Raw genomic sequence first — 14,483 nt, 5'->3', positions numbered from 1 at the left:
GCAGAGAAAATCCCTGGCCCCGCCGGGAATCGAACCCGGGAACCCGTGCGTGGGAAGCGAGAACGCTACCGCACGACCACGAGATGCGGGCAAAGGTCTGGGGGCTCATAGCCTACGATAGCGGGTCGCCTCTAATTGTAGTACGTGGAAACGTAACGGGCCAGCGTTATGTTCATGATATTCTTCGACCCCATGTGAGACCTTCCATGCACGGTCTCCCAGCCGCAGATAATGCTGGTCCGCATAGAGATCGAGCTTCTCAAGATTTCTTCCTACGTTACGTTCAGATTCATTTGTGGCCACCGTCCCCCCAACTTGTCCTCTACGGTACATGTGTGGGACCAACTGAAACCACATATGTAACCGTGTCCCTCTGCACATGAATTGGAGGTAACTCTCTTCAAGGTTTGTGGGGCAGTCTGCAACTCTATGCCGAACCGTGTTGCTAAATGTACTGCAGCAACAGATGATAACAACACGTTATTGATGTTGCACTGTTCTTTTCTACTTGTACTCACCGTATTTGTTTATTTATGTTTTGGGATCACTTGAATCTCTCACCTGTATCTTTACATCTAATAAATTTCGTTTCGATACGATGATACCCCTTTGGTGCGCTGTTTTCAATGTTCTTTATTTTATATTGCACACGTCTCCTCCTCCTTCTGCCCAACTCATCCTCCCTCGCTCTGTTCACCTTCTCCTCCCACCTCTCTCTATCTCCTCCTTCCCCAACTAATTGTCCATCTCTTCTTCCACCTTTTATTTGTCCATCTCATCGCCCAACCTCTATCTCTGTACTAACTCTTACTACCCTTCCTTTGTCAACTTATTCGTTCCCTCTATCTGTCCATATCTTAATATTCCCTCTCTCTGATCATCCTGTCCTCCACGCTCTATCCACCATTTCTTTAACGTCTCTCCGCTCAACCATCCCCCTTCACACCTATCCGTCTCTAATGACCTCGTTGTCGACGGGACGTTAAACACTAACCACCACCACCACTTCACACCTATAACCTCTCGCACACATACCAATACGACCCACACAACGGCCAGTCCTGCAGGGTGTCCAAGATATCAGTCATTACCAAATATTCCCAGCCTCATCCCTAGCTCTATAGGAACTAGGTAGCTCTTACCTCCACTATACCATCTCATTATCTCTCTCTGATAATCCCCTCCTCAGCTCTCTCACTATCTGCCTCTACCTTCACCATCTCTCCACTCAACGATGCCAATCCACACATTCACTGCCCAGAGTGAACAATAGATCCACACAAGGTGCCAGGCCTCCAGAGCTTCCAACATGTCAGGCATTATCAACGCTTTCGAACACCCACCCCTAACTCTATGGGAGTTAGGTGGTTCTTACCCTCACAATACCTCTCTCAGACAATAAGTGATATGTGTACCAAACTTGACTGAAATCGATCCGGTGGTTTAGAAGAATATGTGTAACATCATACTTACACCCACTTTTATAAATGGCTTGAGAGTATTCCTATTCCTTAAATTCCCTATTTATTTATTATATTTCCCTAATTCGATAGACAATTTGGAGCCTAGCCCAGATGGTTAATGTTTACTTACTCTGAAAGCGCCAATAAAGAGTACAATGTCCAGGAGAATGGCCGCATTGGACACCACCAACATCACAGCCAGCATCACCACTGGGGCTGCAACAACACACCTTACTTAATACCGACTCGGTTTAACTTTAGTACATATATATATATATATATATATATATATATATATATATATATATATATATATATATATAACACCATCAAATTACGAACATTTATCCAGGACTGGAGTCGATTGAGAAATTGGCAACTACAGGGATGCAGAATAATTTTTACACCTTACAAACTAGCCGTCTCTGACTGAAAGTCAGTGCCCAGGAATTAAATTTCTAAGCCAGTATGTCAATGATGTAAAAAAGAAAGTTGAGGAAAACAGCATTTGGGGACTGGAAGATTGCTGAACTACCTGGTTATTAGCACAGTCACCAGCAGCTAAGTGTGTAGCATGAATGGTATGTAAATATAATGTCGTTGAATCGAATCTCGCTAGTGCCATACGTTGTTTCACTTCTTATGATTTGCTCATTTTTTAAGAAATATGTTAAATAATAAATATGAAATCACAGTTTTTAATGAAAATAATACTTTCATTTTTTAACATTTAATGTGTGGGTACTGACAGTAAATAAAAATTTAGTACATGAATGCGAAGCATGAAGTAGAAAATAAATTACCTTTTTACACTACTGGTCATTAAAATTGCTACACCAAGAAGAAATGCAGATGATAAACGGGTTTTCATTGGACAAATATATTATACTATAACTGCAATGTGATTACATTTTCATGCAATTTGGGTTCACAGATCCTGAGAAATCAGTACCCAGAACAACTACCTCTGGCCGTAATAACGGCCTTGATGCGCCTAGGTACTGAGTAAACCAGATCTTGGATGGAGTGTACACGTACAGCTGCCCATGCAACTTCAACACGATACCACAGTTCATCAATAGCAGTGACTGGCGTATTGTGACGAGCCAGTTGCTCGGCCACCATAGACCAGACGTTTTCAGTTGGTGAGAGATCTGGAGAGTGTGCTGACTAGGGCAGCAGTCGAACATTTTCTGTATCCAGAAAGGCCCGTACAGGATCTGCAACATGCGGTCGTGCATTATTCTGCTGAAATGTAGAGTATCTCTGGGATCGAATAAAGGGTAGACCCACGGGTCGTAACGCATCTGAAATGTAACGTCCACTGTTGAAAGTGCCGTCAATGCGAACAAGAGGTGTCCGAGACGCGTAACCAATGGCACCCCACACCATCACGCCGGGTGATACACCAGAATGGCGATGACGAATAGACGCTTCCAATGTGAGTTCACCGCGATGTCGCCAGACACGGATGCGACCATCATGATGCTGTAAAGAGAACCTGGATTCATCCGAAAAAATGAAGTTTTGGCATTCGTGCACCCAGGTATATCGTCGAGTACACCGTCGCAGGCGCTCCTGTGTGTGATGCAGCGTCAAAGGTAACCCCAGCCATGGTCTCCGAGCTGATAGTTCATGCTGCTGCAAACGTCGTCGAACTGTTCGTGCAGATGGCTGTTGTCTCGCAAACGCCCCCATCTGTTGACTCAGGGATCGAGACGTGGCTGCACGATCCGTTACAGCCACTGCCAGTGATACGAGGCCGTCAGGATGCAGCATGGCGTATTACGCTCCTGAACCCACCGATTCCATAGTCTGCTAACAGTCATTGGATCTCGACCAATGCGAGCAGCAATGTCGCGATACGATAAACCGAAATCGCGATAGGCTACAATCCGACCTTTATCAAAGTCGCAAACGTGATGGTACGCGTTTCTGCTCCTTACACGAGGCATCACAACAACGTTTCACCAGGCAACGCCGGTCAACTGCTGTTTGTGTGTGAGAAATCGGTTGGAAACTTTCCTCATGTCAGCACGTTGTAGGTGTCGCCACCGGCGCCAGCCTTGTGTGAATGCTCTGGAAAGCTAATCATTTGCATATCACGGCATCTTCTTGCTGTGGGTTAAATTTCGCGTCTGTAGCACGTCATCTTCGTGGTGTAGCAATTTTAATGGCCAGTAATGTATTTCTAGTCGTTTAACAGTGTTACTGACATGTACGAGGGTCATTCAATTACTGATGCAACAAGATTCTAATACACGAATCAAGATTCTAATACACCATATTACCCTACAAAACCCTATTTTTCAACATAATCTACGTGCAATGTCACGGCCTTACGCCACCTTACTGGGAGGGCCTGTGTGCCCGCATGGTACCACTTCACCTTCACTGGTCGACGCGGGAGCCAGCGTCTTTCTATCCACATACTGCTTCCCGTCCGCCCCCGGTAGCTGAGTGGTCAGCGCGACAGAATGTCAGTCTTAAGGGGCCGGGTCCTCATTCCCTGCTGGGTCGGAGATTTTCTCCACTCAGGACTGGGTGTTGTGTTGTCCTAATCATCATTATTTCATCCCCATCGACGCACAAATCGCTAAGTGGTGATAAACCGAAAGACTTGCACACTTGCACCCAGCGAACGGTCTACCCGACGGGAGGCCCTAGTCACACGACATTTACATTACTGCTTCCCGCGTAGTGCATCCTTCATTGGACCAAACAGATGCAGTTCGGAAGGTCCGAAATCTGGACTCTTAGAGTGGATGAGGAAGAACGGTCCAATGCAGTTTTGTGAGCTGCCCTCGGCTGTGCAGATTGTGTAAGATTTTGTGTTGTCATAGAGAAGCAGAAATTCGTTTGCATTATTCCGGCGACGAACACGTTGAAGTTGTTTGTTCAATTTCCTTAGAGTAGCAAAATACACTTCTGAGTTGATCGTTGCGCAGTAAGGGAGGACATCAAACGGAATAACCCCGTAAGAGATGCAGAAAACCATCGGCTGACTTTACTGGTTGAAGATGCGGCTTTGAACTTTTTCTTCGGAGGAGAGGCGGTGCGACATCACCCCACGGATTGCCGCTTTCTTTCCGGTTCGACGTAATGAACCCATGTTTCACCTCCTGTGTCGACGTTCGACAAAAAATTGTCATAGTCGGCCTCGTAATACGTAAGCAATTTCGCACGGTCTTCTTTTAGGTGGTGGGAACCCACCAGGCACTCACCATTGAGTACCCATTTGGTGGACGGGTGTGGCAGCACTACCAACAGAGTCGTCCAGTCGAGCAGGAGGTGTTTGATTATGATCAGTCGATCACCTCGAATGAGTGTGTCCGCACGTTTCAACTCGGCAAAAGCCGCAGCTGTGTGAGGCCTGTCAGCATGCGGAGATCGGACGGATTTGCGAGACGTTGTTGCGGTGATGGCAGACGCCTCGCCCAACGTCTCGCCGTGCTTTTGTTCACTGTCGGTTCCCCGTAGACATTCTGGAAGAGCTTATAAAGATCGTGGCACGAACATCCGTTGCAGACGCCATTTCGAAAGCTACGTGTAGCCCCTCCGCCTTTCGGAACTTCATGAGTCTACAGAAGCGGGACTATTCCACGACATCCCGTGACAAACAACGCGTTTTTTTAACCGAGACCGACCGAAAGAAAATGTGTTGCATTACTTACTGAACGCCCTAGTGTAATTATTTCAATAAACATGACATTTCGTATGTTTGTTTCAAATTTTAAGTTATTTTTGTATAACTATTAGGGGAGGCTGTAGTTTAATATTAAGACTCCCAGCCCTGTACTAGACGCTTATTCCTTTTTGAAAGGATAGCATTCACCTTGTTTGCTGCACTCTTTTCCCGAAATTACAAACATTACGCTGTAACTTGACTTTTCCATATATGCAACACTACTCCAAGGTAAAACATTGTCGTATATCTAGGAGCAAATTTTCTACTAAAATTAAAAGTGTTTCAGTTAAACGAAACTTGTCAATACTGTATTTATGTTCCGTTATTAGCTGAGCGGCGTAGCCGCGCGGCCTAAGGGCGCCTCGTCGCGGTTCGAGTCCTCCGTCGGGCATGGGTGTGTGTGTGTGTTGTCCTTGGCATAAATTACTTTAAGTTACTTTAATTAGTGTGTAAGCCTAAGAACAGATGACCTCAGTAGTTACCACAAATTTGAAAATTTTTTTCCATTATTAACCTAGTACAAACAAACAGTCAGCAAGTGAAATCAAATTAAGAAGTAGTATCACAAAAGACCTTCTACAAGTCAAAGGCGTGACATTACAAATGGAAGATATTAGCAACCAACATAAATATCCATTTCCCGGAATGGGGAAACAATTAAAATATTAAAGAAACTAAATTCACTTGAAAATATGACGTGTTACATGGTAGAAGACCTTTCGTTTGTAGGTGTGCTTAACCTTACACATGTCAAAGTATACTGAATTTGACTCACCATAAAACTCTGTAACTGAAGAGTTAACAATATCCTCCAAGTAGCTTTTAGATAGATAATAACACTTTGTAAAATTCATAATAATCACAAGCCGTGCACAAAAAATGCTTCATATCTCGCAATAATAAAAACAGTGCAAAATGCCGGAAACTGCTTCTGTTACGATACGATATTGCAGTGTCTGTGTTATTCCGATTTACGAAGCAAAGTTCCTTTGGATATTCAGGCACTGCAATATCGTATTTATCCACGGGCGCCGGAATATACACACTGGATGTCCGAGTACAGGTTGCAGACGCATGTTTGACGTCATGTGAAGTTTGGGCCTGGCCATGAGTTGTGCACGGATAGTCAAATGCTAGCACTTGTTCGCAAACCTAGGTACAAGCAGTTCTTTTCCAGTTTTCTGTCGAGCGCCTTTCCTTATCCGCCTTCCGGCTGGAACGTCCAAGCCATGCGATGCTGATGCTTATTTTGCCAACATGACGCTCTGAACGAAATACGAACGGAATCTCCTTTAGAAATTTCGAAAACACACGTTTGGATGTATCACCATCCGAAGGCGCGGGCGACTCCTCGAATTTTGGTACATAACAAAAGGTAAGGCGACCGCTCGCGATAACCGGGGTATTCAGGGATTCGAGGCCCGGTCCGGCACAATTGTTCATTGTCGTCATTCAGTTCTACAGCTGATAGATGTCCACATTCGCAATTGCGAATACATTTAATGTACTGCTTATGGTTGTCTGCAGGGCACATTTCTTCATGCAGTTCTAAAATCGGTCGCGGGATGGAAACACCGTCCAGGAAACTTCACGTATTTATCTGTATACTATCCTCCAGGTACAGGGAGCAGAGAGCTTCTGTAATTTCAAAAATCTGTACCCATATGTGGATTTTAAACTGTATAATATGTAATCCTGTGCTACATCTAGCCACAGAGTTAAGGGTTCTGTAGCCAGTTACCATGGTTACACAGTGACGTGTCAAACCAAGAGGACGAGAACCATTTTTGGTCAACTCAAGCTTGCTAAGAGTTTACACTTCAGGAATAATAGTAATATACCTGAAACAAAAATTTCCTGAATAACTTCGAAACGCTTGAGACAACTTTCAGCGTACGCCCTAGACCTCTCTCGTAATGAAATATTGAACAAAATTTATTTTTAATGAAACAAATATGATTCAGTTTCGCAAGTGTTCGGAATTCTTATAAGCTTCAAATATGAGCTTTTGTAGTTTATTGGTGTATGAAATAAGTTAGGTCACAGCATCTCAAGGAGTGTGAAGAAAATCTAAATAGGGTAGTAGCTGCGCTATTTCCTCTTCTTAGTCTGGTACTGGAGAGACTGCACTCCTGCCTTTGTTTTTACTGCAACTTTTTTTTGTTTGTTTGTTTGTTTGTTTGTTTGTTATCAGTCTACTGACTGGTTTGATGCGGCCCGCCACGAATTCCTTTCCTGTGCTAACCTCTTCATCTCAGAGTAGCACTTCCAACCTACGTCCTCAATTATTTGCTTGACGTATTCCAATCTCTGTCTTCCTCTACAGTTTTTGCCCTCTACAGCTCCCTCCAGTACCATGGAAGTCATTCCCTCATGTCTTAGCAGATGTCCTATCATCCTGTCCCTTCTCCTTATCAGTGTTTTCCACATATTCCTTTCCTCTCCGATTCTGCGTAGAACCTCCTCATTCAACTAATTTTCAACATTCGTCTATAGCACAACATCTCAAATGCTTCGATTCTCTTCTGTTCCGGTTTTCCCACAGTCCATGTTTCACTACCATACAATGCTGTACTCCAGACGTACATCCTCAGAAATTTCTTCCTCAAATTAAGGCCGGTATTTGATATTAGAAGACTTCAAATGCCTTTTTTGCCATAGCGAGTCTGCTTTTGATGTCCTCCTTGCTCCGTCCGTCATTGGTTATTTTACTGCCTAGGTAGCAGAATTCCTTAACTTCACTGACTTCGTGACCATCAATCCTGATGTTAAGTTTCTCGCTGTTCTCATTTCTACTACTTCTCATTACCTTCGTCTTTCTCCGATTTATTCTAGAACCATACTGTGTACTCATTAGACTGTTCATTCCGTTCAGCAGATCATTTAATTCTTCTTCACTTTCACTCAGGATAGCAATGTCATCAGCGAATCGTATCATTGATATCCTTTCACCTTGTATTTTAATTCCATTCCTGAACCTTTCTTTTATTTCCATCATTGCTTCCTCGATGTACAGATTGAAGAGTAGGGGCGAAAGGCTACAGCCTTGTCTTACACCCTTCTTAATACGAACACTTCGTTCTTGATCGTCCACTCTTATTATACCCTCTTGGTTGTTGTACATATTGTATATGACCCGTCTCTCCCTATAGCTTACCCCTACATTTTTCAGAATCTCGAACAGCTTGCACCATTTTATATTGTCGAACGCTTTTTCCAGATCGACAAATCCTATGAAAGTGTCTTGATTTTTCTTTAGCCTTGCTTCCATTATTAGCCGTAACGTCAGAATTGCCTCTCTCGTCCCTTTACTTTTCCTAAAGCCAGACTGATCGTCACCTAGCGCATTCTCAATTTTCTTTTCCATTCTTCTGTATATTATTCTTGTAAGCAACTGTTAAGCTGATTGTGCGATAATTCTCGCACTTGTCAGCTCTTGCCGCCTTCGGAATTGTGTGGATGATGCTTTTCCGAAAGTCAGATGGTATGTCGCCAGACTCATATATTCTACACACCAACGTGAATAGTCGTTTTTTTTGCCACTTCCCCCAATGATTTTAGAAATTCTGATGGAATGTTATCTATCCCTTCTGCCTTATTTGACCGTAAGTCCTCCAAAGCTCTTTTAAATTCCGATTCTAATACTGGATCCCCTATCTCTTCTAAATCGACTCCTGTCTCTTCTTCTACCACATCAGACAAATCTTCACCCTCATAGAGGCTTTCAATGTATTCATTCCACCTATCTGCTCTCTCCTCTGCATTTAACAGTGGAATTCCCGTTGCACTCTTAATGTTACCACCGTTGCTTTTAATGTCACCAAAGGTTGTTTTGACTTTCCTGTATGCTGAGTCTGTCCTTCCGACAATCATATCTTTTTCGATGTCTTCACATTTTTTCTGCAGCCATTTCGCCTTAGCTTCCCTGCACTTCCTATTTATTTCATTCCTCAGTGACTTTTATTTCTGTATTCCTGATTTTCCCGGAACATGTTTGTACTTCCTCCTTTTATCAATCAACTGAAGTATTTCTTCTGTTACCCACGGTTTCTTCGCAGCTACCTTCTTTGTACCTATGTTTTCCTTCCCAACTTCTGTGATGGCCCTTTTTACAGATGTCCATTCCTCTTCAACTGTACTGCTTACTGCACTATTCCTTATTGCTGTATCTATAGCGTTAGAGAACTTCAAACGTATCTCGTCATTCCTTAGTACTTCCGTATCCCACTTCTTTGCGTATTGATTCTTCCTGACTAATGTCTTGAACTTCAGCCTACTCTTCATCACTACTATATTGTGATCTGAGTCTATATCTGCTTCTGGGTACGCCTTACAATCCAGTATCTGATTTCGGAATCTCTGTCTGACCATGATGTAATCTAATTGAAATCTTCCCGTATCTCCCGGCCTTTTCCAAGTATACCTACCGAGCGAGGTGGCGCAGTGGTTCGACACTGGACTCGCATTCGGGAGGACGGCGGTTCAATCCCGCGTCCAGCCATCCTGATTTAGGTTTTCCGTGATTTCCATAAATCGCTCCAGGCAAATGCCGGGATGGTTCCTTTCAAAGGGCACGGCCGACTTCCTTCCTCGTCCTTCCCTAATCCGATGAGACCGATGACCTCACTGTCTGGTCTCCTTCCCCAAAAACAACCAACCAACAACCAACCAAGTATACCTCCTCCTCTTGTGATTCTTGAACAGGGTATTCGCTATTACCAGCTGAAACTTGTTACAGAACTCAATTAGTCTTTCTCCTCTTTCATTCCTTGTCCCAAACCCATATTCTCCTGTAACCTTTTCTTCTACTCCTTCCCCTACAACTGCATTCCAGTCGTCCATGACTATTAGATTTTCGTCCCCCTTTACATACTGCATTACCCTTTCAATATCCTCATACACTTTCTCTATCTGTTCATCTTCAGCTTGCGACGTCGGCATGTATACCTGAACTATCGTTGTCGGTGTTGGCCTGCTGTCGATTCTGATTAGAACAACCCGGTCACTGAACTGTTCACAGTAACACACCCTCTGCCCTACCTTCCTATTCATAACTAATCCTACACCTGTTATACCATTTTCTGCTGCTGTTGATATTACCCGATACTCATCTGACCAGAAATCCTTGTCTTCCTTCCACTTCACTTCACTGACCCCTACTATATCTAGATTGAGCCTTTGCATTTCCCTTTTCAGATTTTCTAGTTTCCCTACCACGCCCCGACTCGTAGAACGTTATCCTTTCGTTGATTATTCAATCTTTTTCTCATGGTAACCTCCCCCTTGGCAGTCCCCTCACGGAGATCCGAATGGGGGACTATTCTGGAATCTTTTGCCAATGGAGAGGTCATCATGATACTTCTGCATTCCAGTGTCTTTAATGCAGTGGTTTCCATTGCCTTCTGCATCCTCATGTCGTTGATCATTGCTGATTCTTCCGCCTTTAGGGGCAATTTCCCACCCCTAGGACAAGAGAGTGCCCTGAACCTCTATCCGCTCCTCCGCCCTCTTTGACAAGGCCGTTGGCAGAATGAGGCTGACATCTTCGGCCGCCAATGCTGATTATTTATCAAAATTTAGGCAGTGGCGGGGATCGAACCCGGGACCGAAGACGTTTTGATTATGAATCAAAGACGCTACCCCTAGACCACTACATATGAGCAAAACAGCTGTATAGACGTAATTATAGATGGTTCTAAGCACGATAATCCTCTTGCTGCTCAATAGTTTGAGTTGTGCTGAAGTTTTGTTTGCTCAATGATTAGAGCGTATTTGGTGCAGAGTTGCATGCAATCTTGAGGCACTGGAGCAGATGGGACATATCCGTGCTGAGAAGTTCCCTAGGTGTCCTTCAGTCTAGTCAACACGTGTATCCAGCAGAAAAATCAAGGTCTCCATTTAGCCACCTGGACAAGCTGTGTATGGAGGTGACAGCCAACTGGAAACTACGACGCAAAACTATTCAGGGAAATGACGCAGCTAAGGAAGTGAATTTACTAAATTAGGTGGCTCGATGTGCTGTCCCCCCCTGCATGATATACCCTCGCTGATGAGGTACAATATTGCTTCACTGGGAGGATGGTTGGATGGAAGTGCAAATAGGTAACGCCTGCTACTTGTTCAACACATTTTCGCAAACGACGTGTTGAGGTAAGTGCTAATGTATGGCACTGAACCGTCTTTCCCCTATGCAGAAAAACGACGTCATAGGGAGAGGGGTGCCATGATTGTGCTGACCAGGTAGTGGAGACCACGGAGCACGAAGTAAGAAGACGTGCAAAGGGACTCACTTATAGAGCTGACGAAGCGAAAGAAGCTAGCAAGCGGCTCTGAAGGACGAAGGTGGGCGTTACTAAACCTCTGGCTAGGCTCCTTCAAGAACTGATTAGACAAGAGGAGCAATACGAATGAAGTCGTCGACACCCAATGGCGAAGCCTCGTTACTTCCACCTGTTGGCTCTTCTAGGTTGGGAGTGCTGCTGTTGAAAAAGTACTGGCCAGTTGACCCTCATAAATACCCCTTCCCAAATCAGACCCTCAGTCTCATATGTACTCAATTGTTCTCAGAAGCGCACTCACACTCCCTGTACATGACAGTACTGGGGTGTGTTCATGACGTCACCTACTGCCGTCTCCATCTGCTGTCTTCAACACTGAGATTGCTGCAACGCCTCGTGGTGCGTCCAGTCATCAACAATGGACTTCCAGTAGCGGCGCAGGCAGCGCCTTTAGCACTGTGTCTCCCTCTTCTTGGTAACCACCCAATGGCGGCCACCCCTCTAGTGGAACGCCTGCTTGAACCGAGGCTGGGGGGCGTCGCAATCTCCTTGTCACTGTGCAACATGTCCTGAAGGCTTCGATCGATGCTGGTCATCGCACATAGCGTTCTCGCGACTTCGACATCGATCATCTCAGGGGCTAGTGTTTGAGCACCATCCTGCCCTGTGTTGGATTCTGCCCTCCGAGATGTGCCAGCAGCCTGGAAGGCATGGTCGTACATCAGCCACAGTGTGAAGTTCCTGTTGGCTGTGGCCATCACGCTGACTCCAGTGGGCGATGCAACTCACACATGCCGCTGGCCAGGACTATCTGCTGACAACAGTTCGTTGAGCTATGAGCCTCACTTGGTCATTCCAGTGTCGGAGACCTCTTCACTAACACCGATCACAGCTCTGTATACAACATTTGATCACGGATGTGGTCCGCCACTGCTTTCAGTCACCATCACCACTCTCAAACTCAAAACTTTTCCGCCCGTTTCTGCATAGCACATTTACAGCAATGGCCAGAAATAACGCAAATGCCAATCAAGGACGTCTATTCTCACCAATGACAAGAAATAAAGCAAAAACGCCACCAATGATGATCTATCAACACTTCTCCTGATCTTTTGTTCCTTATCAGATTATAAAAACAGCTTCTTCCACTACTCCATAAGAACTCAAATTTTGTGTCATTCATCTGTCATCAAAACAGCCTGAGGAAGACCATTTGCAGCAGTAGCCAAAACCTTATTGTAAAAACAGTAAACAGCCAATCAGTTGCAAATTGGAAGGATTGTTAAAGCCCCTTTATGATGTTTGTAGCGTTTATAAAAACGTTTTCTTCAGAAGGAAAAAATAGACAACTGCATTAGATGTTGTGGTAGAGTTACGCTAAAATATAGCCGAAAGGCGTCCGTGTTGAAATATAAAATTTCACCTCCATATTTATAAACATGCAAATCATGGTAAAGGAGTATTAATAAACCTTTCAGTTTGGAACTGACTGGTTGTTTACTACTTCTACAAGAAGATTTCATTCTCCGGTTGCTGCTCCAGCCGTGTCCAAAATTTTAAGTAACCAAAACTTGATGAATTTTACATATCGACAATTGGGTCACATTTTATTAACAGACTAAAATTAATTACATTATTTCACTTTTTGGAGGTGATAATCAAAATTTGGTGACTATGCAGCAAATACGTGCATTGTCGTTCTAAGCATTGGGTGGGAGTCTATGGATGTAGGTAGTGAAGCAAGTATCATTCCTGTAGATGGATAACCTTCTCACCTGATCCATTATTTTTGAAGAAGTTCAGCAAAACCGCATTCGTCATCCTCATGTTCCTCACCGCTATGAATGCGAGGACACTGACATTCCCCAGCTGAAACGTAAGAGTGCATCTCAGTTGATGACTTGTAGTCTCATAAAATTTTCCAGAAACAAGTTCTACATTTACATCTACATCTACGTGATTACCCTGCAGTTCGGCCAAGTGATTGACGGAGGGTTTGTAGGTCCACTTTGAGGCTGTTTCTCGACAGGTCCAGTCTCTTACTGCACTTGCAAGAAATGAGCAGCTTAATCTTTGTGTCAGAGCTTGAATTTCACTTATTTTATTATGACTTTCATTTCTATGAAGGTGGGGGTCAGCAAAAAATTTCTGTATTGTAGGAGAACGTCGGTGAACGAAATTTTGTCAATAGGTCTCGGTGCAACAAAAAACGCTTTTGTTTTAATGATTGCCACCCCAACTTGCGTATCATTACTGTTTTATTTGTTTATTATTTGATATGATCTTCTACACATTGATCTTGCCAAAAGCCGAGAAGCGATTCTTCTTGGTGTTTTAGCTCTCTGAGGCACTCTGGGATGCTCCTTTGTGTACTGTGAGAAGCTGTGTGGTGTACTCTGGCATTCACTCTAGTACAGTCTTCGATGGTCTTAGTATTTTTTTTTTCATTTTTCAGTTTAAAGTTGCGAAGCATCCTTATCTATCTCGTGAGATTTTTTTAAAAAAAAGCTTACTTATTGTTTCACTTAAAAAGCTTATCTTTTTGATCTATTAATTAAATCATTAATGTTTATAATAATCTGTGGGTTGCAGGGGTTCTGACCCCTGGGGAGGTGGGTGGGTGTTGATGCATGGCTGTCTTCACTTAGCCGCTGCAGCTACTTAAGGCGGCTGACCTTGAACGAGGTTCGCCTGGCTGCCGCTAGAGGGCCGACGGAGCTCGCTATAGTACAATAGCTATATAGCTATAGCTTCACGATAGTACAAAACTAGTTGCCTCTCTTTGGACTTCTTCGATGTCCTCCGTTCCGGAGGTTCGTGTCCTCCCTCGGGCATAGGTGTGTGTTTTGTTCTTACAAGGGAACCTCCCCATCGCACCCCCCTCAGATTTAGTTATAAGTTGGCACAGTGGATAGATCTTGAAAAACTGAACACAGATCAATCGAGAAAACAGGAAGAAGTTGTGTAGAACTATGAAAAATATAAGCAAAATTCACAAACTGAGTAGTCCATGTACAAGATATGCAACATCAAGGCTAATGAGAACTCAGGAGC

The 14,483-nt window shown here is 44.0% G+C and overlaps 1 protein-coding gene across 1 annotated transcript in view; it reads right to left on the bottom strand.

Annotated features, from left to right (window-relative positions):
* The window catches only part of LOC124551090, a 36,298-nt gene extending 23,006 nt beyond the window's left edge, over positions 1–13,292 (bottom strand). The window contains exons 1-2 of the mRNA XM_047126021.1: positions 13,205–13,292; positions 1,594–1,679 (exon numbers count right to left, since the gene is read on the bottom strand). Coding sequence (XP_046981977.1) covers positions 1,594–1,679; positions 13,205–13,256 — 138 coding nt within the window. The 5' untranslated portion in view covers positions 13,257–13,292. The remainder of the gene's footprint in view (positions 1–1,593; positions 1,680–13,204) is intronic.
* Positions 13,293–14,483: the final 1,191 nt, after the last annotated feature.

The sequence above is a fragment of the Schistocerca americana genome, chromosome 9, assembly GCF_021461395.2.
Source record: "Schistocerca americana isolate TAMUIC-IGC-003095 chromosome 9, iqSchAmer2.1, whole genome shotgun sequence".
Lineage (NCBI taxonomy): Eukaryota > Metazoa > Arthropoda > Insecta > Orthoptera > Acrididae > Schistocerca > Schistocerca americana.
Note: the sequence above shows the minus strand (reverse complement) of the source record. Positions and strands in the feature narration are given on the sequence as shown.